The 22,714-nt window shown below is 41.9% G+C and overlaps 1 protein-coding gene and 1 long non-coding RNA gene across 2 annotated transcripts in view; one reads left to right on the top strand and one right to left on the bottom strand.

Moving 5' to 3' along the window:
• The first annotated feature begins 9,147 nt into the window (after nucleotides 1-9,147).
• The window catches only part of LOC122646857, a 19,931-nt gene continuing 6,364 nt past the window's right edge, over nucleotides 9,148-22,714 (top strand). The window contains exons 1-2 of the long non-coding RNA XR_006330709.1: nucleotides 9,148-9,159; nucleotides 16,644-16,649. This is a non-coding gene — a long non-coding RNA (uncharacterized LOC122646857). The remainder of the gene's footprint in view (nucleotides 9,160-16,643; nucleotides 16,650-22,714) is intronic.
• Nucleotides 9,347-22,714, bottom strand: part of LOC122646855 (proteasome subunit beta type-6-like) — a 27,965-nt gene continuing 14,597 nt past the window's right edge. Inside the window, exons 6-8 of the mRNA XM_043840468.1 lie at nucleotides 14,757-14,830; nucleotides 9,855-9,929; nucleotides 9,347-9,528 (exon numbers count right to left, since the gene is read on the bottom strand). Of these exons, the coding sequence (XP_043696403.1) occupies nucleotides 9,409-9,528; nucleotides 9,855-9,929; nucleotides 14,757-14,830 (269 nt within the window). The 3' untranslated portion in view covers nucleotides 9,347-9,408. The remainder of the gene's footprint in view (nucleotides 9,529-9,854; nucleotides 9,930-14,756; nucleotides 14,831-22,714) is intronic.

The raw sequence follows: 22,714 nt of genomic DNA, 5'->3' as shown, positions 1-22,714 counted from the left end.
TGGGAAGGCCCGTACATAGTCTCCAAACAAATTCACCCGCACGTCAGCTACGGCACTCGGGCAAGAAGGTACCGAGACCTTGGAACTCGGAAAATTTGAAGAAGTTTTTTCAATAACAGAGCATGCTTGTATTCGGCTTCAGATTCGACATTTGATTCAATAAAGTCTTTTCCACCACTTAACGTATTTGCAAGCTCCTAAATTAAAGTCGAAAGACTGTCCTCATAGACCTGGCCGACCTCAAAGACCGACCCTCATAGGTCGGCAGCCAAGTCATAAGATCGGTCCTCATAGACCTGGCCGACCTCGAAGACCGACCCCTCACTGTCGGCAGCCAAGTCGTAAGACCGGTCCTCATAGACCTGGCCGACCTCAAGACCGACCCTCATAGGTCGACGGCTAAGTCGTAAGACCGGTCCTCATAGACCTGGCCGACCTCGAAGACCGACCCTCATAGGTCGACAGCCAAGTCGTGAGACCGGTCCTCATAGACCTGGCCGACCTCAAAGACCGACCCTCATAGGTTGGCAGTGAAGTCATAAGACCTGGCCGACCTCTCAAGAGCAGACATCCCCCTTTTGTCGAGCCTAACAAAGTTCAAAACTAAGCTAAGGCATTACGCTCGGCCAGGAAGGATGCTCGGCTACGCATCCACTTATATGATAGCCTGTCCAATCGGACCGAAGGGAACGACGAATTAACCAACCAAGGCAAGGATCACATTGACCTCGGGCATGGCATGGCCGAGCCGTCGACCACGTGAGGCATGGGTAAACAAGAGACAAGTTCCTAAGCTCGGCTAGCAAAACGACTCGGCAGTTCGGCCACAAATAGAACAGAGTACTCAAGGTAAAGAAGGTTAAGGGCGCCGAGCGCAAATACTTAGACAAATTCTAGTAAAAAATAAATTTTTTCATTCATTATAAGCCGACTGATCGGCACGGTTACAAGAGAGGCAATCCGGCACCCACCATAAAAAATAAAAAAAAAAAAATTTTTATTTTACATCTCGTTCTCCTCGGCGTTGGATTTGGAGGCGACCTCGGAAGTGTCCACGGCAGTAAGCTCGGCAGGAGGGTCTTGTGATCCAGCTTCTAGAGGGAAGATGTCGGCCGGAGTAGGTCCCTCAAGGGGTAGAGCCTGGGTGACCTCGGCTCCCTCCTCATCTCCCAACTCCTCGACAAAGGTAGTCGCATCATCATCAAAGCGGGAGAGATTGAGATTAGGGTACACCGCCTTGATCTCGGCCAAAAGTTCAACTCGGCCTGCCTCGAAACCTTTGGCGTATGGAGGCCTCCTGATCTCATGGCAGACATCAGCGTACTCCTCCGATTGAAGATAGTCGCTGACTGCCTCGCTCCGAGCCATAGCCAGATCTTCCTTGGCCTTCTCCTTCACCTCGGTAAGGTGAGCCTACAAAGCCCGACCTTCTCTCTCTCGCCGACCACCTCGGCCGAGCTCTCCACTCGACCTCGCGCAGTGAGCTTCTCCGGTCTCTCGACGCCCGAACGGCATCTTGGGCATCCCGATAAGCCTTCTTGCACTGGACGTCCAAGGAATAGTTCTCGGTCAGAGCCGCTCAAAGCGGAGCGTGGTCTCCACTGCCTTGGCAAAGCCCTACAAAGAAGCACGAGAACAAAAATCAAGATAGACTACACAGATCATATCTAATCACAAGGGCCGACCAAAAAACTTACCATGTTGAAATCCTGGAACAGAGTGGAGAGGAGCTCAGGGTCAGACAGCGCCTTGAGCTTCTCCTTGTCGGTTGGAAGCCGACCTGCATCCAGCCATTCTTTGGAGTGTGCAGCCGATGTCAACGCTGAGTCCCCTGGGAAGAGGCGCTAGGTCGGCCTCACTGGAACGTTGCTGGCCGAGGCCCTCCCCAAGACGTATCGGGAGATGTTGGCAGGCGAAGCCACGGGCGGAAGACCACCACTTGTCAGATTAACCGAGAGTTTCTGACGCTTGACGTCTCTCGACGGGCTCCTCTCGCCTTTTCGGCCTTTCCCCTTTCTCGGAGACCCCGCTGGGCCCGTATTCTTCTCGGCCTCAAGGCCGACCATAGCATCCGATGGTCCCGACATCACCGCCTTGCCCTTGGGGGCCTTTGAGGACTCGCCCCGGGGCTTCTTCTCTGCATTTTTCTTCCGTCGGTCAGCAAGGGTCTCGGCCCTTAGCCGAGCGAGCTGTATCCATTGGGGGAATATGGCCAACCACTGCAAGAGAAACTGAGAACATAAAAAATAAGTCGAAAAAAGGAAAAGAAAACTAAGTAAAGGGGTCAGCTCGGACAACGGAGACGGGCTCGATTCGGAGCTCCTACCGGCGGTCATATGCCACCTCGAAGAAACCCTCATCCTGGCAGAAGTAGGACATCGAAGGGCGGATCTGGAGGATCAGGTCGAGTGAGGTCATCTCGTTCTCGGTCAGGGGTAGTACCCTATTGACGTAGTTCAAGTTCATCTCCTTCCACTCGGTTCGGAGAGGGCTATTGGGAATGGAAGCGAAGAAAAAATGAGGCTTCCAATACTTATTGAAGGTCGGCGTGCCGACTAGAAATTTGTGGCTGCCCAGAGCCACACTCTTCCCTGATCGGCGGCAGAAGTAGTACCACCCCTTCTTGGGAGACTTCTTCAAGAAGAAGAGCCGAGAGAAAAGCGCCACGCTCGCACCTCGGCCCATCTCACAGAACAAGGCGTAGAACCCGTACACGGCCAGCCAAGAGTTCGGCACCAGCTGACCAGGAGACAAGTGGAAGTGGTCCAAGATCCTCGGTCCACCAGCCGAGAATGGGGAGCCCGAACGCATACTTGAAGGGCGTCTCGCATGCAGCCACCTCGCCAGGGCTCGATGAAGCGTGCCATCTCCCCGGGGTTAGGAACTCGGAGTTGAATGTCCTCGGGGATGGCATAGGTCGTCCTCAGGTAGTCGAGGTCGGCCTCCATGATCGTGCTCGGAACGGTGTCGACACTGCCTTCCTCGGGCTCAGGGGCGTCAGCAGACGAGCTGACCGAGCCAACCCCCACCTCGGACGAATCTCCCTCACTTGATTCCTCATCGGATGAGGGCGACCCGAGTTCTCGGCTCGGTCTGCGGCTATGGATTGGGCCACGTGGTCAAACTCCGGGGAGTAACGGAGGCTCGGCAGACGAGCTCCACTACATTGGGCTCATCGAGGTCGAGCCCAACAGGTCTATGGTGGGAGAACGAGCGGGAGCTCTCGGCTCGGACTCGCGCCCTCGCCCGGCGAACAGCTCGCCCATGGGACTACTACCAACCGACATACTCGGACGGAGAAGACTTACTGGTTGAAGAAGAGCCGAGCGCGAACGAAGCAAAGGCCGAGCCGATCACGAATAAGTAAACACCGAGCGCTACCAGTCAAGAATCCAAGCTGCCGAGAAGTCAATAACTTAGAGCAGTGAGGAATGAATAGTTAGGAGTCTCCTATTTATAATCCTTGGGTTTTATCGATCCAACGGCCGACCGAGCTCAGATTCAACGGCCCGATCAAAGGACGCTTTCAATTCCCGAGCTCGCTTATAATGACTCTGCGACGTGGGCACTCGACACCCAACCGCGATGCAACGCAAATCCGGACAAAAAATAAGCTCGGCTCAACCCCAAGAATCTTTCGCATAAGCGACCAGAAACTTCACTCATCGCCGAGCCGACCCCGATGAGTGGGGGCTGTGATGAGGCATAAAACACCCCACCTATCGGAGGCTACCACGTGGCCGACCCGACCTCATCCGAGAACCGAGTTGGGCCGAGCAGAGATTGGGCCAACCCCATCTCCGATAAGTCACCCGACAAAGCCTCGATTTGAGCGAGCTAGCCGGTGGGTGAGGCCGAGCTCGTCAGGTCAGCCATGACTCCTAGCCGAGCTCATGGCCGAGACCAACCTCTCGGGCCGACCTCCTGGCCGACCTCCAAGGCCGAGCCCTCCTCCATTGAAGCCCCCATAGCACCCCACCGGGATCTTGACCACGTCAGCACATCCCGAGAATCACGGGATAGGGATCGAGCCACGATCCCAGCGCAACACGAATCGCACTCTACATGGACTCTTACCTTAATAAGAGTCCAACCCCGAAAAATAACTCTCCACTCCGCTCTACGCGAGAGAACCTTCCGAAAGAAGGACTCCTACCATACTAGGACTCTTCCAACCGTCTCATCTCCTCCTCACTCTATAAATACCTGGTATGGAGCACTATTCCTCATCTTGCTTTTTACTACGCAGCATTCTGTTGCATTGGAGACTGACTTGAGCATCGGAGAGTCCAAGGCCGGAGCCACACCAACTCTCTTGTGCTCATCGCTTGGTTTTTGCAGGCTCATCCGTGGGCGAACCAAGCATCGAAGATTTCCACACGCAACAATTTGCAAATATAAAAAAAAAAAAAAATTCTAGGCAGTGCAAAATACAATATGTTTATAGGATCTGAAATAAGGAAATCTTCCTGCCTTTAGTTGTTCTTTCCAGAAGAAGGAAGTTGCAGTACATACCAAAGAACAGATATTGACTCTGGTAATCCAAGAATGATAGCAGGGTCATGGAGGAGAGGAAGATGGAGGGAGATAGAGAGATAGAGGAGAGAATGAGAGAGTGGCGGTGGCACTCGCATGGAATGGGAGTCACAAAGGAGAAAGAAGACAGATTTGCAGCAAATATCGGTAATTCTTTGCAGAGACCTGAAATTATGTTATATATATGTATAGAGAGAGAGAGGACAGTTTTCATACACGGCTGTGCAAGTCGTGCATGTGAGAATGTGGGAGTTTCAAGGCTTTCATAGGGGTGGAGGGTTCATGACTTTTCCAACTCCATGTAAGAGGGGACGTGACTGTGCATTCTTGTACGACCGTGTATGAAATTTTTGGCCATATATATATATATAATCTTTGCAATCTTGGTGACTTTAGAAATCCCAATCTTCTATTAATGCTCTAAGTATCTCTCACTTTTCTATTAGTAACTTGCATATGTTTTCCTATTATAGTTTGGAGGAAAATTCATTATATAGACAATCTATATAATGTATTCCTATGTGATGGAGTAAAAAGCCTTATGAATATCCAACTTGAGGGGTACAACAGGAGAATGATTAGGTCTTTCAAAACCCCAAGCAACTTCGTGATAGAGAAGAATATTGTCAGTAATACTTTGACCACGGATAAAAACCCATGATTATGGCTCATCAAAGTATCAATGACAAACTTAAGCCAATTAACAATGATTTTTTCTATAATCTTAGGGGAAAGTTTTCATACACGGTCGTATAAACCGTGTATGTGAGAGGGTGGGAGTTTCAAGGCATTAATTAATAGGTGTGAATTTATGATTTTTTCAACTCTTTGTGAGAGACTCACATACACAGGTTACACAGCCATCTATGAAAACTTTTCCCATAATCTTATATAAAAAGGTTCACAAGAGAAATAAGGTTAAAAAATGTGACATTATCCACCTGTCATGCTTAGGGATCAGACAAATGGATGTTTGGTTGATGTTTCTGATTTTAGATGATTGATAGAAGAAAAAAATATACTTTTCCCATAATCTTATATAAAAGGTTCACAAGAGAAATAAGGTTAAAAAATGTAACATTATCCACCTGTCATGCTTAGGGATCAGACAAATGGATGTTTAGTGGAAAAAAATATGTACTTCCTGGAGAAGATCATTTTTTATGATATCCCAAGCAGCAATGAAAATCCATAACCGAAGCCGTCAGGACCCAGGGCTTTCTGAGCCTTATGAGATTTGATTGCACCTAGTATCTCCTCCTCAGATGGAACGAAGGCAAGAATCCACTAAATATTAGGGGGGGGGGACCTCGGGGTGACCTCTTTAATGGTAGCATCTCAAGGATGGGATTAACATGATTAAGACAGAAGGTCACCCCTCTTTAATGGTAGCACCTCAAGGATGGGATTAACATGATTAAGACAGAAGGTCAAAACTGCTTAGAAAAATTAAAATTTAAAAGCAGCATCGATCCCCTTAGGGTTAAAGATGATAGAATCATCAGAATTTTTTAGTCTAAAAATATAATTAAAGCTCTACCTAACCTTCAAAGATTATGGAAATAGGAAGTATTAGAATCTCCTAGGGAAAGCCAATTAATTTTGAATTGTTCCTTATAGAAGCTCTCTTCCTGTTTGAGGAGCGCTCTCAACCTAAGTGAGGCAGACTTTTGCTCAGCGTAATCTAAACTAGGGATGTAAATTGATAATCGAAATTCTGAATTCGATCCGCATTCGTATCAGTTTAGAGGCATCTGTATTCATTTAGAAATATTTGAAAAAAAATTCCGAATACTTCGATAAAAATCTGTTTGAAAAAAAATCCGAATACTTAATCATAAAAAATTAAGTAAATAATGATCTTGAGGGTTTTTGAATATTCAACATGTTCTAAAATATGAGGAAAAGATAATCATGATCTAAGAGATATGGATTGAGAGTGAATTGTATCCGCTAGGGGGAGGAAGGTCCGGGTTACAGAAGGCAGAGATGTAAACGGATGATTGAAAATCCGAATTCGATTTGCATCCGAATCCGTTTAGAGATACCCATATTCGGCCAGGGAATATCCGGATCCGATCACATCAGATCCGTATCCGATCCGTTTACATCCCTAATCTAAACTAGGATTATGAAGGTCAAATTACAATTTAAATTGAATAACATAGAGAATAGGCCTACAATCCTTGGCAGCCTAAGAGAAACTTTTAGTTCAGGGCAAATATAATGAGAGGGCAACACTTCTCTTTAACATGAACTGCCAATGGTTAACTAACAATAGACATGAAGTCACTATGAGTAGCCACCATATAAAACAGTTTAAATAGCTTGGGACCAATAGTTCCACAGTAGGACAATGGTTAGAAATGCCTGGAGGATCAAAATTGGCATGAGAAATAGGGAAAAGATGAGAGCCAACTATCATTAACAAGGACCCGATCCAGTTTACAAGCAATTCTGGAATCGGAAGCCCAATGATTAGACCAAGTGAATTTGAAGACTGTCCAATGAAAATCATATACATTGACAGGAAATGTTAATTAGTGAATTTGAAGACTGAGAGGACAACATTAAAATTCCTAGTCAGACACCAATTATCATTTCCAACCTGCCTAGAAATGTTATTAAGAGAAGACCAAAGAAATATTCCTTCTTTTAAAGATAAAATTTGAAGTATTTACGACACTGAAAAAGAAATGATTATTACTCTGAAGGAGAGGAAACCTTGATCATTGGAGGATGCTATGGCAGGAAAGAATGGGCAATGCAAACAGTTTACGAAACTATAAGAAATGAAAACTAAAGAAAAGAAGAAGAAGATCATCAAAATTGAAATAGAGAACAAGAGAGAAGGAACAACTCTATAATTTTTTCTAGGAAAGCAATCAAACACAGTTCACAGGTGAAGATAATAGCACTCTGTTAGTCAAATAGCAGTCCATGAGATCATCTCCTTGGTTGTCCAAGGAAACCAATACCAGATTGTATCTTGGGTTCACAAGAATTGGAAAGTCTGGGTTGCCCAATGGCACCCTATTTAAATTTTAGGATTTCCCTACTATGACCCAATTAGGGTTTGGTATCAAAAACATTACCAAATCCTTCTCTTTCATGTCCCATAAAAATTATGGGATCCATAAGAGAGAGAAAACTCATTTCTTTTCCATCCCATGGAAAGAGGAATCCATCTCATTAAGGGTGTCAATCTGGAACTGAAACCGTATACCGAAAGCGAAACCGCCCTCGTAAAATCGTACCAAACCATATCGTTGCAAAAATGGTACGGTACGGTATGGTCAAACGGTATTGGCCACGGTACGGTACGGTAACGGTTTTTATGGTCATACCATCGGTATATACCAAAACCGTACCGTTTTACCGAATTTATACCGTAACCGTACCGTTTTGGGGTGTAAACATGCAAAAATGAAACCGTACCATTTTTATACCGTATGCATACCATTTTCATACCGTATATATACCATTTTCATATACATATCGTTTATAAAAATCAAATTTATACCTTTTTTTGTATCATATATATACCATTTTCGTACCGTACCATATACATATCGTTTTATATACCATTTTCATACCATACCAAAACCATACCGTAACGGTACGATTGTGGCATTGAAAATAGGGCTCCTAAACGGTACGGTACGATATCAGTATTGGATACCTATTTTTGGTACCATACCGAAACCATACCGTATTACTGAAACCGTACCGATTGACAAGCCTACATCTCATATCCGAATGCACTGCGGAAAGAAATCGATTCGGGTTTCTTTCATATCCCATGATTATCATATAAACAATTAATTAATTAGCATACTAAAGTAACTTGAAATTAGATAAACCATATATATAACCTCCTTAGGTATATCCATGCACCGTCTTGGTAACCCCAAAATATTCAATGATTTTGCTACTTGACCATAAAGTAACCTTAAATTTGAAATATATGCAGGGGACTTGAGATCCACTTAGCCCACAAATCATCTGCCCATCTGAATTACATGTTGTAGTTATTGAGGGCATGGCAAGTACATTGGTCGGACCTGAGTATGATGAGACACCAGCTACTACAATATCCTCTCTTTGCTCTCTCTCAACTTCACCGGGTTCCCGGGACTCCAGACCAAACCACATGGAGTGGGGTACCTTCCCGACTCCAACCCTCACTCACTACAACCCATTCTGCTCGGATGAGGGTCAAAATGCCCCTAGAATCCGAGGGAAAGTCCCAGCAATCGGCAAGCCCAGCAACCAACCGGTGAGCCGAACAAAAAGCCCTGTTTTGTGATTTTTGGCCATTTTAGCAAGCTGGTCAGATCTTCCCTCGGATTTGAGGGCCATTTTGATTGACCCTCATCGGAGCAGAATTGGGAAAAGCTTATTTCTAATGAAATGTAGATAATATCCTATTTCACATGGGCTTGGGTACCTTCCCAACTCCAACCCTTCCTCACTACGACCCATTGAATCAGTGGGGACGTATATAGCCTGTTAAACATGGAAGAAGAAGCAAAAGGAAAAAGTCTCAATAAGAGGAAGGGAAGCATATGGTCTAAAGAGGCACCAATAGCCTTCATCCACAGAAGTGAGTTAACAAAAATGGTTCAAACATGGTTAACATATAAGAGGGAATTGAATTCTACACCAACAAACAATGGCCCTACTAAACAAGAAACTCCCTCAGCATGCTGGCGTGCCAGAACAAGGCGAGGCTCGCTTTCGCCCCTAAGGTGGTAGTAGATCAGCTTTTCTTGCTTGGTGTATTGTTCAAACATGAACATACATAATCACACTAAAAATAAGATAAATGTTGATTGTTGCTAGTGTTTCTTGGCTCATGAAACAATGGTCTTATTGTGAGTCCTCTGGCATCAGTGTGTCTAGCAACGAATTCTGGGGCTCCAACTCTTCATGCCATAAGGGAAGGGAGTCTCCTGGGTGGAATTTCCTCAACAACCCTTCTGAGTTTATCTGCAAGTCACATGCCAAAGATCGGAAGCAAACAATAATTAACAAAGCCTACACATATGCAAGTGATGACTCCATTTGAATGAAGTTTAACGTGAACTATGATGCACACTTTTATAGCACGGGGGAGATCCCCACAATCTCAGAGAATGAACAGAACCATATCAATTTTAAATCCGCCGGACTGCCAAAGTCCAACAATAGCTCATCATTTCAAACTGGCATTGGACTTATCCTTGAAAACATAGACTAGGGTTTTAGACTACCAGTCCCTTTTTTTCTTTTTCTTGAGATGCTTGTAAAGAGAATACAACAGAAGCAATACTCACAGTAACAGTGCGAACAACACCTCCACTAGCACCATCTCGAGCAATGGCAAGCGAAACTGCCTTCACCACTAATTCCTGCAGTAAGTTACAGTTGCCATTTCAAGATAAAAGAGTTACTGAAACTATGAGAATACACTTGGATACAATTTCCAGCAAGCAAATAACAGCCACCATAATTTAGCAAATAGACAGTTGCAGTACCTAAAATATATAGAACAGAGATTTTGCATCCGGTTAATTAAGCAACAGTAGTGGGCGAAACTTGGCGCAACAGTTAAGTTGTGCTATTGCAACCTGTTAGTTGCAGGATCAAAACTTGGAAAAAGCCTCTCCTGTGAAGCAGGGGGTAAGACGGCATACATTTGCCCCTCCCAGAGCCTGCAGTAGTGGGAGCCTTGTGCACTAGGATGCTCTTTTCTTTAATTAAGCAAGTCCTTGCAAAAGTCATTATTTCGTTCATTATTTAACTCTTTATGGAGAGGATATGTCAAATTGCTATAGTTCAAATAGATTGTAAAATGATGGTGCTACTGACAAGGGTATACAAAGTTGGAAAAAATACACTTGATTCAACCAAGTTATCGAGCTAAAGCACTAATTTGAGCTTAAGAAGCCCTACAAATTGCTGTTGGTATGTATTTCCTCTATCTTGATTGCATCTTCTCCCCCTCACGCTTCAACACAAAAAGGAGCAAGAGGTTGGAGTCGGTAACAAAACAGTGTGACACCCCATCTTGCTTGCGATGGAAAAAGAGAACCAGAGGTAACCAGATTCAAAAGAAGGGAAAGTAATAACCAGAACCAAGCACTTCAACTTCAACAGATACCAAGCGAATCAGCAAATTGAGAAATCACTAACAGCAGAAGCAATCGATACATTAGAAATTTCAGGCGAGAAATCTTCATCCCAATCCTTGAAGAACCACTCAACATCAGATCCAAAACCTCAGATACTAAATAATCTCTTTCTGCGACAGAGTCAGGCGGTACAAGAACGGTACAGATCCAATTTTATAGCAACTGATATGATGAAAAATGGAAACCTGACCGTCCCTCGTCTGAGAATTTCTAGCAACATCAGCTATCAATTTTGAAAATCAGCAGTAGCAGCACACAATAACAAGTTTCGCCCATGGACTGAGACTTGCAACCAGGAGAACAAAGAAAAGTAAAACAGCAAGGTACGATTTGAAACAGTAGCATTCCTAGTTTTTTTGGGTTAAATACACATACCCTCCTAAAATGGACCCAATATTCCACATGCACCCCTAAGGTTCTGACAATTCCAGACGCACCCCTTGAAAATTCCACGTACACCCCCTACTTTTCAATTTAAAGCCATTTAAGTCCACGCCGTTAATATCAGGCGTTAAACATTAAATTTTTTTTTATTGGCCAAACTACCCGTTCTTTTAGCACCCTGTAATTTGAAAAAACCTTTTTGCCCAACCCTGAAAAGACCTTTTCTTACCCAACCCTCAGATACCCCATACTACCACCACCACCCACCATTGCCGCAGCCACCATCACCACCACCACCCACCATTCCAGAAATCAAATCCTGATTTGGGGGTAAGAAAAAACACAGATTTTTATTTTATTTTATTTGTAGACACAACAAAGTAGCACCACCTCTGTTCGCTTAGTTCTTTCCTTGTCAATGCATTTAACTTAATTTCCAGTCTACAACCAACACAATATCTGATAAAGTAACAATACTAATCTGTTACACCTGTAAACAAATTCTCAGAGTCACAGTAGGAAACAAATTCTTCTCTTTACTCTGTTTTTCTCCCAATTTCAATTTTTCTTTTTCACATTGTTTCCCTTTCTCACTTTTGGAGTTTGATCTTTGAATAAAGGGAAGTAGAGAGGTTAGGACAGAGAGAGAGAGAGACGAGCAGAGCCTTCCACTAAAAACCAGGGACGGAAGTATTAGAAACTCTGGTTTCATCTGGTAACATAACTTCCAAATCTTTCCATTTTGAGAAAGACTCATCACAAATCGCATTTTTTGTTTTCTTCTCTTGATCAATCGTTATCTTTTTAGTTGTTTTCTTGCATTGGACACCAAGATTAGTTCAGAAAAGTTGGATTTTAAGTTTATAAGTTCATCATTGGATTAGGGTTTCATCGAATTGGTTGATAAGAGAAACCTGTACGGAAATTGATTTGTTTCTGGAGAATTTACCTGGAAAAATTCAACCTCTTGTCTCTGTTTTATATATAAATTAGTGTTCTTCTTTCAGTCCTGCTTGTTCTTCTTCTACTCAGAGTTCCTACAATACTGAATCTCGATGGGAAAAGGAGGGGAAAATTATGGAAAACGTTATGGTAGTGGATCGAAGCCCCCTGACAAGGAAATCTTTCTGGCGTGGGCTAAGGACGTCGATCAATGCTTCAAAAATTACGGGGTCGAAAAAGATTCTGGCTTGAATTCGGAAATGGTGGAGAAGCAGCGTCGGATCTTCGGCTTGAATGAGTTGGACTTAAATTCAGCCATTCCACGCACCCCTTGAAATTCCACGTACACCCCCTACTTTTCAATTTAAAGCTATTTAAGTCCACGACGTTCTTTTTGGGGAAGAAGATGATGATGATTTGGAGAAGATGAGGGCATTTTGGTCTTTCCTCATTTTTCCTTTGTGCAAAATGGAAGGGAGTATATCTACTCATAAGGACATTGCGGTAATTATGCCCTAGTGAGGGTATAAATGTACATTATATTCTTTAATTTCAAATCCATTAGCATTTAACGCTTGATATTAACATGGACTTAAATGGCTTTAAGTTGAAAAGTAGGGGGTGTACGTGGAATTTTCAAGGGGTGCGTGTGGAATTGTCAGAACCTTAGGGGTGAATGCAGAATATTGGGTCCATTGTATGGGGGTATGTGTATTTAACCCTTTTATTTTAAGACTTGAAGAAACCTTCCCTGTTCTCAGATTTGCAGATTTTTTATTTTTTTTTGCTTCATCACTCTGATAGCATGTAACCTATACTGCCTATCAGGTTCACAATAACCTCTACTACCTATCTGGTTATTTGATCTACAGCAACCTGATGCTGTCTGATCCGCAATAACCTATACTGCTTATTTATCATTGGAGTTTTTATCTGAGACCTCTGTTTGGGGGCCCAATAGCTGCCTCTGTTTGTGCAGAATACTACTTAGTACCTACCTTCCTTGAGAAGGGCTTTTGATGTACATGTTGGATGCTGCACTTTTTCTTCCTTTGAGAAGATGACTACCTACTACTGGCCTTCTTTGTGAAGTGCTTTGATATTGTTGTTGCTGCTATGATATTGTGGATTGCGGTTTCACTACCGTCTATGTTGCTCATTTGCTCAATGTTGATTGGATTTTTATTCGAGACGAAGATTATTATCTACTGATGGTACTGATGATTGAGTTGATACTACAACCTGAATGAAGTTCTCTCTGTGCTCACCGGTGTCTACCACTATTGTTTATGCTCACAACTAATGCGGTTTTTAATATCTATTCTTGTTGGTCCAAGTTGGAGCCTTCTTTTGATATATGTATACTCCAGCTTGAGGGGGAGTGTTAACTATTGTAAACACAATACAGAGGGGTTTTCCCTCCTGTCGTGACTTGATATTTGTGTGTCCTAGTATGTCTAGGAGAGCTAGGTTTAATCTTTAAGTTGTTCTCTTTATTTTATTTTTTTTTTCCTTTTACAAGTAGGAGTCTTATTCTATGCATCTTTCTGATTATAAATAAAGCCTTGGGGGAGGGGGGCTAGATACATCAACATATGCTCTCTATACAATTAGGGATGTAAACGGATTGGATTCGGTTTAGATAGTGTTATATCCGCATCCGCATCTGCATCCGATTAGCTTTCGGACGGATTCGGATAGTGCTAAACGGATACGGACACGGATACGGATCAGATATTTTATCCGTTTACCTGTAAATATAGCTTTTCGGATGGCTATAGCCTATCCGTATCCGCATCCGTTTAGCTTTCGGACGGATTCGGATAGTGCTAAACGAATACGGAAACGGATTTCAGCTATTCATTTACACCCCTATATACAGTCCCCCTTTCTCTCCTCTTTCTCCCGTCTCTTCTCATCCTTTCGGTTCACTAGTTTTACATCTCAGGTACTGTTACAACTTCCAATAGCTTACTTCTTCAGTTCTGCTGTCTTCTAGTTCTATGTTGATTTTTGATGACTTGTTGCGGCTTAATATTGATTTTTGATGACTTGATGTCGCTTAATATTGATTTTTGATGACTTGATGTCGCTTAATGTTGAATTTTTTATGATATAAGATATATATTGTAACATACTAAAAATTGTTAGAAAAGAAGGGAAATAAAAAATAAAAACTTGGGGGCCTGGGGCCTGGGGCGCCTAGGCAATGCCTAAGTGGGCGCCTTGTCGCTAAACACTTAGGAATCGCTCCACTGTCTTGGGTCGCCTTACTGCCTTGACAACTATGGTGGACCATGAAGAATATTATTAACTTCTAGGTTAAAACATTTTTCCATATTTTAAAGAATATTAGTAACATTTTAAAAGAATATGTTTAACCTTTCATAAGCGAAGACGGAATAAAACGTTCATAATAAAGACATTTACTGTCTGCTCTTGAGTCAACACACTTCCACTCTAGTGTACGAGTAGATACTGCTAAATTCACTCAAGTGAATCAATCCCAATTTCCAGATTCTCCAACCATGCAATTAACTTCTGGGTTACTGATTTGCATCAAGCATCAGAAAAAACAAGAGACTTGTTCTAGATGTGACTACTTACACTATCACTGATTCAAATAGCTAAAATCGGTAAACAACCAAATAAAAGATAAAGCAAACAAAGAATTAAAAGTAAAAACTTTTACATTTGCAAACACAAGAGATTGCATACCTCCGCTTCGTCTTGGGACATTCCTTCCCTCCATGCTTGGTCAAAGAATCCATACAAGTAGCTGGAGCCAGATCCTATAAAAGAAAAGATTATTTTAGAAGAAGTCCAATATATGATTGCAAAGATCTAACTACCAGAGTCAATTCAAAAAATACAAAAAATTGAAAAATTTCATCCTAAAAAAGGACTTCATCAGCTTTAGAAATGTGTCAAACTGCTTTTAACTAGAAATATTACTTCAACAAAATAATTCATTATCACTGACAAGGTTTACAAGTTTAGAACATACAAACAGCAGTGGCTATATTTCAGGTAATGAATTAATAATTCAACCACAATATTTGGATTCGAAATGCTTAGGAGGAAAAAAATCTTAGATGTAGATGTCAGTTCCAGGGAAGAATTGGAATTGTAGCAGAACTTAAAAGAAGGTCGACCAGCAGAGAAGAAGAGAAGAAGAGAATGAAGAAACGAAAAGAGAGGAAAACTGGAATAGAATGAATATCCAGCCTCTCACACACCACTCTATTTATAATAACATAATTACATGAAAGAGCTAGGAATGCAGACTCCTAGAACAAATAGGAATCCACATCTCAAACTCAAAAGTAAAATAGGAAACAAAAGGAAAATAGGAAACTAAAAACAAGGGAAGTAAATAACTTAAAATAGAACTAGGAGTTTAAATCACTGTTCATGTCACTGTTCACGTGAACAATATCATGTGAACAGTGTTACGTGAACAGTACCTCAACACTCCCCCTCAAGCTGGAGCATATATATCGCCCATGCCCAGCTTGGTACAACCACGAACAAAAGCCAGCCGAAATAGAGCTTTGGTGAAAAGATCGCCGAGTTGATTGGCCGACGATACATATGGAGTAGAGATCAGCTTTTGTAACACAGCAATCCGAACAAAGTGACAATCAAGTCTAACCGCCGTGACAACTATGCAATCAACCTCAACATGCCCCCTCCACCTGATCCTATGGCTGCTATAATGGAGATGCTACAGAAGTTGAATGAAAAGGTGACACGATTGGAAGAGCAGAGGACTACCCCTCATAGGGACAGCAACACTCCCCTAAAAGAGGACAGATATCAAGTCAATTCCCCACACTCGACCTTAACCCTAGTCCATCGTGAGTGTGACACGAAAATTGGTATCAGAGCCATGGATGTAGATGGCAATCTAGTTCTGCCCCCTCCACCTGATCCTATGGCTGCTATAATGGAGATGCTACAGAAGTTGAATGAAAAGGTGACACGATTGGAAGAGCAAAGGACTACCCCTCATAGGGACAGCAACATTCCCATAGAAGAGGACAGATATCAAGTCAATTTGGTTGTACAAAGAGCCCTAGGTAGAGATCATTACAGAGAAGACAGAGAAAGGTATAGAGATCACAGTGAAGACAGGAACAGAGGATACAAAGACTACAGGAGACGCCATAGACCTCCAGAGGGGTATGAGTTGAGAGACTATGATGGCGGACCAGATCCACAGGTATTTTGTGATTGGTTAACTGTTTTAGATGATTATTTGGCGAGCCACGGGAAAAAAAGTCTCAAAGTAATCGACCCCATAGGTCTGAGTAAAGCCTTTAGCAACCAATCGGGCCTTAAGCCACTCAACCGAACCATCCGGCAAATATTTCATAGTGTAGACCCATCGGCACCGAACAACCTCCTTGAGAGAGGGTAAATCAGTGAGAGACCAAGTTTTGCGATCCATCAAAGCATCCATCTGAGTATCCATGGCCTGTTTCCACCCGGGGTGAAGTAAAGCATCTTGATACCTGGTGGGAATGTCAGGAGAACTAATAGACAATGCATACTGGCGGATGATAGGAGGAAGATGAGAAACAGTAACAAACTGAGAAATAGGATAAAGTATAGACCGAGTGCAGGAGCGGATACCTTTGTGAAGGGCAATGGGCTGGTCAGTAGGTAGTAAAGGAGGATCCTCAGGCGCTGCAGTCGAGGTGGAGAGCGGAAGCAAAGAAGTGTCTAGTACTACGGGAGATGGCTTCACCTGGCGTCGCTGATATACCTGCAAGGGTGGATATGTATGAACAGGAATAGGTAAGGGGACACGAAAAATATCGGCGTTATCAGGACCAGGAGAAGTGCCAAAGGAAGGAGTAGTTTCAAAGAAGGTAACATTGGCACTAACAAAATACTGACGAGCAACCGGATCAAAACACCAGTACCCCTTTTGTGTGCGAGAGTACCCCAAAAACACACACTTAGTTGTACGAGGAGATAACTTGTCTAGTCCGGGTCGAAGGTTGTGGACAAAACAAACACAGCCAAAAGTACGAGGAGAAATATGAAATAAGGGGTCATCAGGAAATAAAATAGAGAAGGGTGAAACACCATCCAAAATATCAGAGGGCATACGGTTAATTAAATAACAAGCTGTAAAAATTGCATCACCCCACAGGTATTTAGGGACATTCATATGGATCATAAGAGAAAGGGCTATATAAAGGAGATGACGGTTTTTGCGTTCGGCAACTCCATTTTGTTGTGGAGTATAAGAACAACTAGTTTGATGAATCATACCATGATCAGTACAGATAGAAGAAATTTCGCTTTGAACATATTCTAAAGCATTATCAAATCTAAAAACTTGAATAGAAGTACCAAATTAAGTTTGTATTTCAGAATAAAATTGTTTGAACATAGAAAAAAATTCTGATCGGACCTTTAACAAATATAACCAAGTAAGGCGAGAAAAATCGTCCACAAATGTAACAAAGTAAGAAAAACCACACTGACTCTTAATACGACAAGGACCCCAAATATTATAATGAACTAACAAAAACGAGGATGAACTACGATTGACAGTTCGAAAAGGAAACGAAGTCCGATGATGTTTGCCCAGTTCACACGCCTCACACTCGATGTGAGATAGAGATTTGCAGCTGGGAACCATTTTGCGAAGCTTAGAAAGGGAGACATGTCCTAATCGGTAATGCCATAACAAGGGAGAAACTAAGGGTGTCAAACGGTTCGGTTTCGGGTATTCGGTTCGGTTCCATGACTTGAGGGTGTGACCCGAAAACCGAGTCGATTCTGGGACCACCAACCGAATCCGAACCTGCTCAGTTCGGTTCAGTTACGGTTCTAATTCGGTTTTCAAATACGGTTCTAATTCGGGTTTAATTCGGTTTCGGGTTATGGTTCTAATTCGGCTGCACAGTTGAAGAGTTGAAAAGGGAAATTGAGAAAGGGAAATAGAGAAAACCTAGAAAGTGGAATATGAAAAGTCATTAGGTTAGATGGTTACCAAAAATACAAAGAAAATTCATAGAGTTTTTTATTTTCGCCTATGAAGAGTGGTATATAAATTTCATTCCGTTGGATAGTTACCAAAAAAAACAACGAAAACATAGGAAAGTGTACTATTTAATGTCATTTGGTTAGATATGGTTACCAAAAAATTTAAAAGATATATGGCTTTGGATTAAGTGGTTTATTCGGTTCGGTTTCGGTTCAAACCGACGGGTCTTTGCATGAAACCGAAACCGAACCGAACCGAATTAGAATACCATATACCAGAACCGAAACCAAACCAAATTAATTCGGTTCAGCTCGGTTTTGGTTTGGTTTTGGTTTTGACACCCTTAGGAGAAACAGTAGATGATGTAGCAGCAACAACTGGAGATGAAGATTCTTCAAAGTATTAGAGACCATCCTTCTCACGCCCTCTACCAATCGTCTGCTTTGTCTGGAGATCTTGAAAAACATAATAAGAAGGAAAGAAGGTAACAGAACAATTTAAAGACTTGGTGAGGGTACTAACAAACATAAGACTTAGAGGAAAATTAGGAACATGTAAGACAAATTGTAAAGTGGGAAAGGAAGAAAAATGAATGGTCCCAGAAGAGGTCACATCCATAGAGGAGCCATCCGCAAGAATGACTTTAGATGGATGGGAGCTCTTGTGGGAGTTGTCCAGTAGATAGGATATACCTGTCATACGAGTAGAGGCTCCTGAATCGATAATCTAAGGAGCAAATGTAGTAGAAATAAAAGCAGATGTACCTATATGAGCTACAGTAGCAGAAGACGAAGCGCCAATGTGAGAAGGTGGCTCAAGTTGTTGTAGACGCTTTAATAGTTGAAGATACTCATCACGAGAAACAGGAGCAGATACTGAAGAGGATGCAGTGACTGGCTCATTGAATATGGCCTTTTTAGAATGGCCCTCAGAAAGTACAGTATTGACAAAGTCAGGTTTACCATGTTTGTTCCAACATTGATCAACAGTATGATAGAGGCGTCCACAAAAGTACACTTTGGTGGTGGTCTGTCACCTTGCTGTCCACGGCCTCCACCACCACGTCCACGACCACCTATGCTGCTGCGACTTCGATTTGAACCTTGTCCACGACTAGTCGTGAAGAGGGCAGATGTGTCCTTAGTTGGAGGATCAGATCGGGATGGAGTAATGAGCCGCTGAAGTCTGGAATAGGCCTCATCAAGAGAAGGGATTGCTTCCCCAGTAAGAAGCTGTCCACAGGCAGATTGATAAGTAGTGTTTAGCCCTGCTATAAACTTAGACACATAAAAATCCTCTTCCCGGCGCTGAAGAAGATCAAAATCAAGGGTCAATGGTTGATGTACACGAATTTCATCACGAATACCTTGTAAGATATTAAAATACTCGCTAAGAGATTTATCATCTTGTTGAAGAGTGAACAAGGTAGAGTATAACTCATAGACCCGAGTTAAATTCTGTTCAGATGAAAATCGTCGTTTCAAGGCATCCCAAACCCCCTTGGCAGTGGGTTGAAACATAACATTGGCTGAGATAGCAGGTTCCATACTATTCCATAACCAAGTAAGTACCGTGTCATTTTCTCGCATCCAGTCGTCAAAAGTCTTGATAGTGGTAGGGTCTTTAGAATCACCAATGTCAAGAGGATCATTCAAAAGATATTGCAATTTGCCACGGGCATTGATATAAACACGGACAGCTTGTGCCCATAAGAGTTAATTTCCAGCACCATTAAGTTTAATGGTGGTGATTTGAATATTAAAGTTGTCCTTTGTCTCAGTCATAACAGGGAATTGTGGAACAGAGAATACTTGGACGAAACGAGAACTCAAAAATCTGAGTTAAGCAGATCGAGAAACACACAAACTGATGTCGTGAGAAGCAGAAAACACACAATCAAACAAATTGAGTTGAAACCAATCTGTCCAACACACACGAACCTTTGAATCTTCAAAGACAAATAATCGCAGATGTAGGGAAGCTTCAAAAACCAGAAGGAAGCTTCAAAAAACAGAATCGCAGATGTGGAACAGCTTCAAAACACCAAAAAAAAAGAATCGCAGATGTTAAACAGCTTCAGAACACAGAGTTGCAGGTGCAGAAAAACCAGAAACCAAAATCGCAACTGCAGAATTGTAGATTGTACTCCATGCGTGAAGAAGAAACAGATCTGAAACCCTAGTTGTCATTACGTTATCATCGAACTAGGGTTTAATCACACACAAGCAGCATAGGGTGCTGCACCCAACACGAGAAGCCTGTAATAGCCTTCAATCAGAATCGCAGGTAGCAACTCTCCTCAACAGAGAAGCTCTGATACCATGTAGCAGAACTTAAAAGAAGGTCGACCAGCAGAGAAGAAGAGAAGAAGAGAAGAAGAGAATGAAGAAACGAAAAGAGAGGAAAACTGGAATAGAATGAATATCCAGCCTCTCACACACCACTCTATTTATAATAACATAATTACATGAAAGAGCTAGGAATGCAGACTCCTAGAACAAATAGGAATCCACATCTCAAACTCAAAAGTCAAATAGAAAACAAAAGGAAAATAGGAAACTAAAAACAAGGGAAGTAAATAACTTAAAATAGAACTAGGAGTTTAAATCACTGTTCACGTGAACAGTGTCACGTGAACAGTGTTACGTGAACAGTACTTCAACAGGAATTACACAAAATGACAAGTGCAATAAGTAGCAGACATTTTATACAAAGTTATTCTAATTTCTAACTAACAAAATAGTCTCATGGGAAAAATTGAATAGCAATTTTCAGCTCCATATTTTACAGTAAGTTTCACAGTCAACTACACAAGCATGAGAAAACTAACAAGAGTTACATGGAAGTATAGAAAACGAAAAATTAATTGCGACTTGGGGGAGAACAAATGATCTCCATCCACCTGCATGGGAACGACACCTCTAACAAAATAAACTAAAAACGTAGAAACGTCTTATACTGGATTCACATGTAACTCAGCATGTTAAGACATATGGCAATAATAACTAATAAGGATATCAATAAGTAAAACTATAGCAATACTAACCAATGGCAACGAAATGATGTAGATGATGCTTCCTCAACTATAAGAATTAAGAAGCAAGGGGTATAATTTGGCCAGGTTACCAGTACACCAACCATCAACTAACCATTGTTCATAATTGGATACTACAACCAGCTTAGCATTTCTCCTCCACTCCACATTGAGCATTTTATTAGTGGAGGCAACAGGTTAGCAACCATCAAATCTTTTTAGTTAGGGACATAGTTCAAAATCTCGCTGATATCTCCAGATCTCGGAAAACTCGAGCTTCTCGAGACTAGTTATTATACGAAACAAAAAAAATGTAAAAACTCAAAAAACTCGACTGAGATTTTGAATATTTCAAGAACCTCGGAGAAATCTCGAATATTTCGAGAATCTCGACCTCCTCAGTACTCATAGAGTCATAGTATTGTCTTGTTGGCACTTGGGAGTTAAGACGTGGAAGACTAGGGTAGTATGGTGTCTATGACTTATGTATTATTCATTGTACTTAGGTTGGGTGTCTATGTAATATGCATTGTAAACACTTTATCGTATCTTGTGGTTTGTAGTATATACTTTAAGTCTTTAACTATTTCTTAAATAATTATTCAATATTATGTGCATAATTTACTTGTTTTACTTGCCAATTATATCTCATATCATTCAAACAATGTGTAGAATAGGCAATATTACATTAAGGGTATGGCCTTTATTGCCAACTAAGGGTGCAAATCCAAAACACCAAATTGGGTGGGTTTTTTTTTTTCAATTTGAACCTTTAAATATGTTTATTAAACCTAAAACAAGATTACCTTAAAGTTTCGGAGCCACCTATGGCTATATGCTTACCGAAACATAATTCCGAAAGATAAAAAAAACATACACTGTCTCGCCGAGATCTCGGAAAACTCGACCTCGTTGAGACCGAGTTTTAGAACCTTGGTTAGGGAGAGCCAGGTTGAAGGATTGGAATTGGATGTGGTAATTGGCCCAAATATCATGCATGTGGTGCTAGGTCCATAGTGGTTCAGGCTTCAGATTCAACTTCACATAGTTGTAAAAAAATGTATAAATTAAGCATAGAGCCCAATATAGGCCAGTTAAATGTAAAATCACATAACACATACTATTATTTCTATAACCTGGGTCCTCTCTTCTCCTTGGTAGTGTTATTTTTATAAAAATAACTAGAACTTCAATGGGCATTAGTGCCTCTTCTGGCAATCTCTTCACAAATACATACCACTGGGTTTCTCCTGCCTTAATTTTTCTTTTGGCAAGTAATTTTTCTGTCATATCCATTAACTTGTTTGTGAATGTAGAAAAAAGAAAATCCCATAACAGTTTTGATGGCTATCTTCTTTGTTGGGAAGGAAATTAACCAATCAAGCGAACAAGAACTAAACTATAGCTGAACACATTAAGAATTAAAATGGAGAAGCACTGTTTTAATAATTTGAAATATTATCGAGCCGGGAAACAGCATCTCCGCAAAGCGGGGGTAAGGTTGCATACATTTTGACCCTTCCCAGACCCCAAACTGACTGGAGCCTCATGCACTGGGTACGCCCTTTCTATCTTACTGAAATTTTATTCTGTCCAACGTGAATGCAAACATTTTACATCCAAACAGACTAAAAA

Source organism: Telopea speciosissima, chromosome 11, assembly GCF_018873765.1.
Source record: "Telopea speciosissima isolate NSW1024214 ecotype Mountain lineage chromosome 11, Tspe_v1, whole genome shotgun sequence".
Taxonomy (NCBI): domain Eukaryota; kingdom Viridiplantae; phylum Streptophyta; class Magnoliopsida; order Proteales; family Proteaceae; genus Telopea; species Telopea speciosissima.
This window is presented reverse-complemented; position numbering and strand designations above follow the sequence as displayed.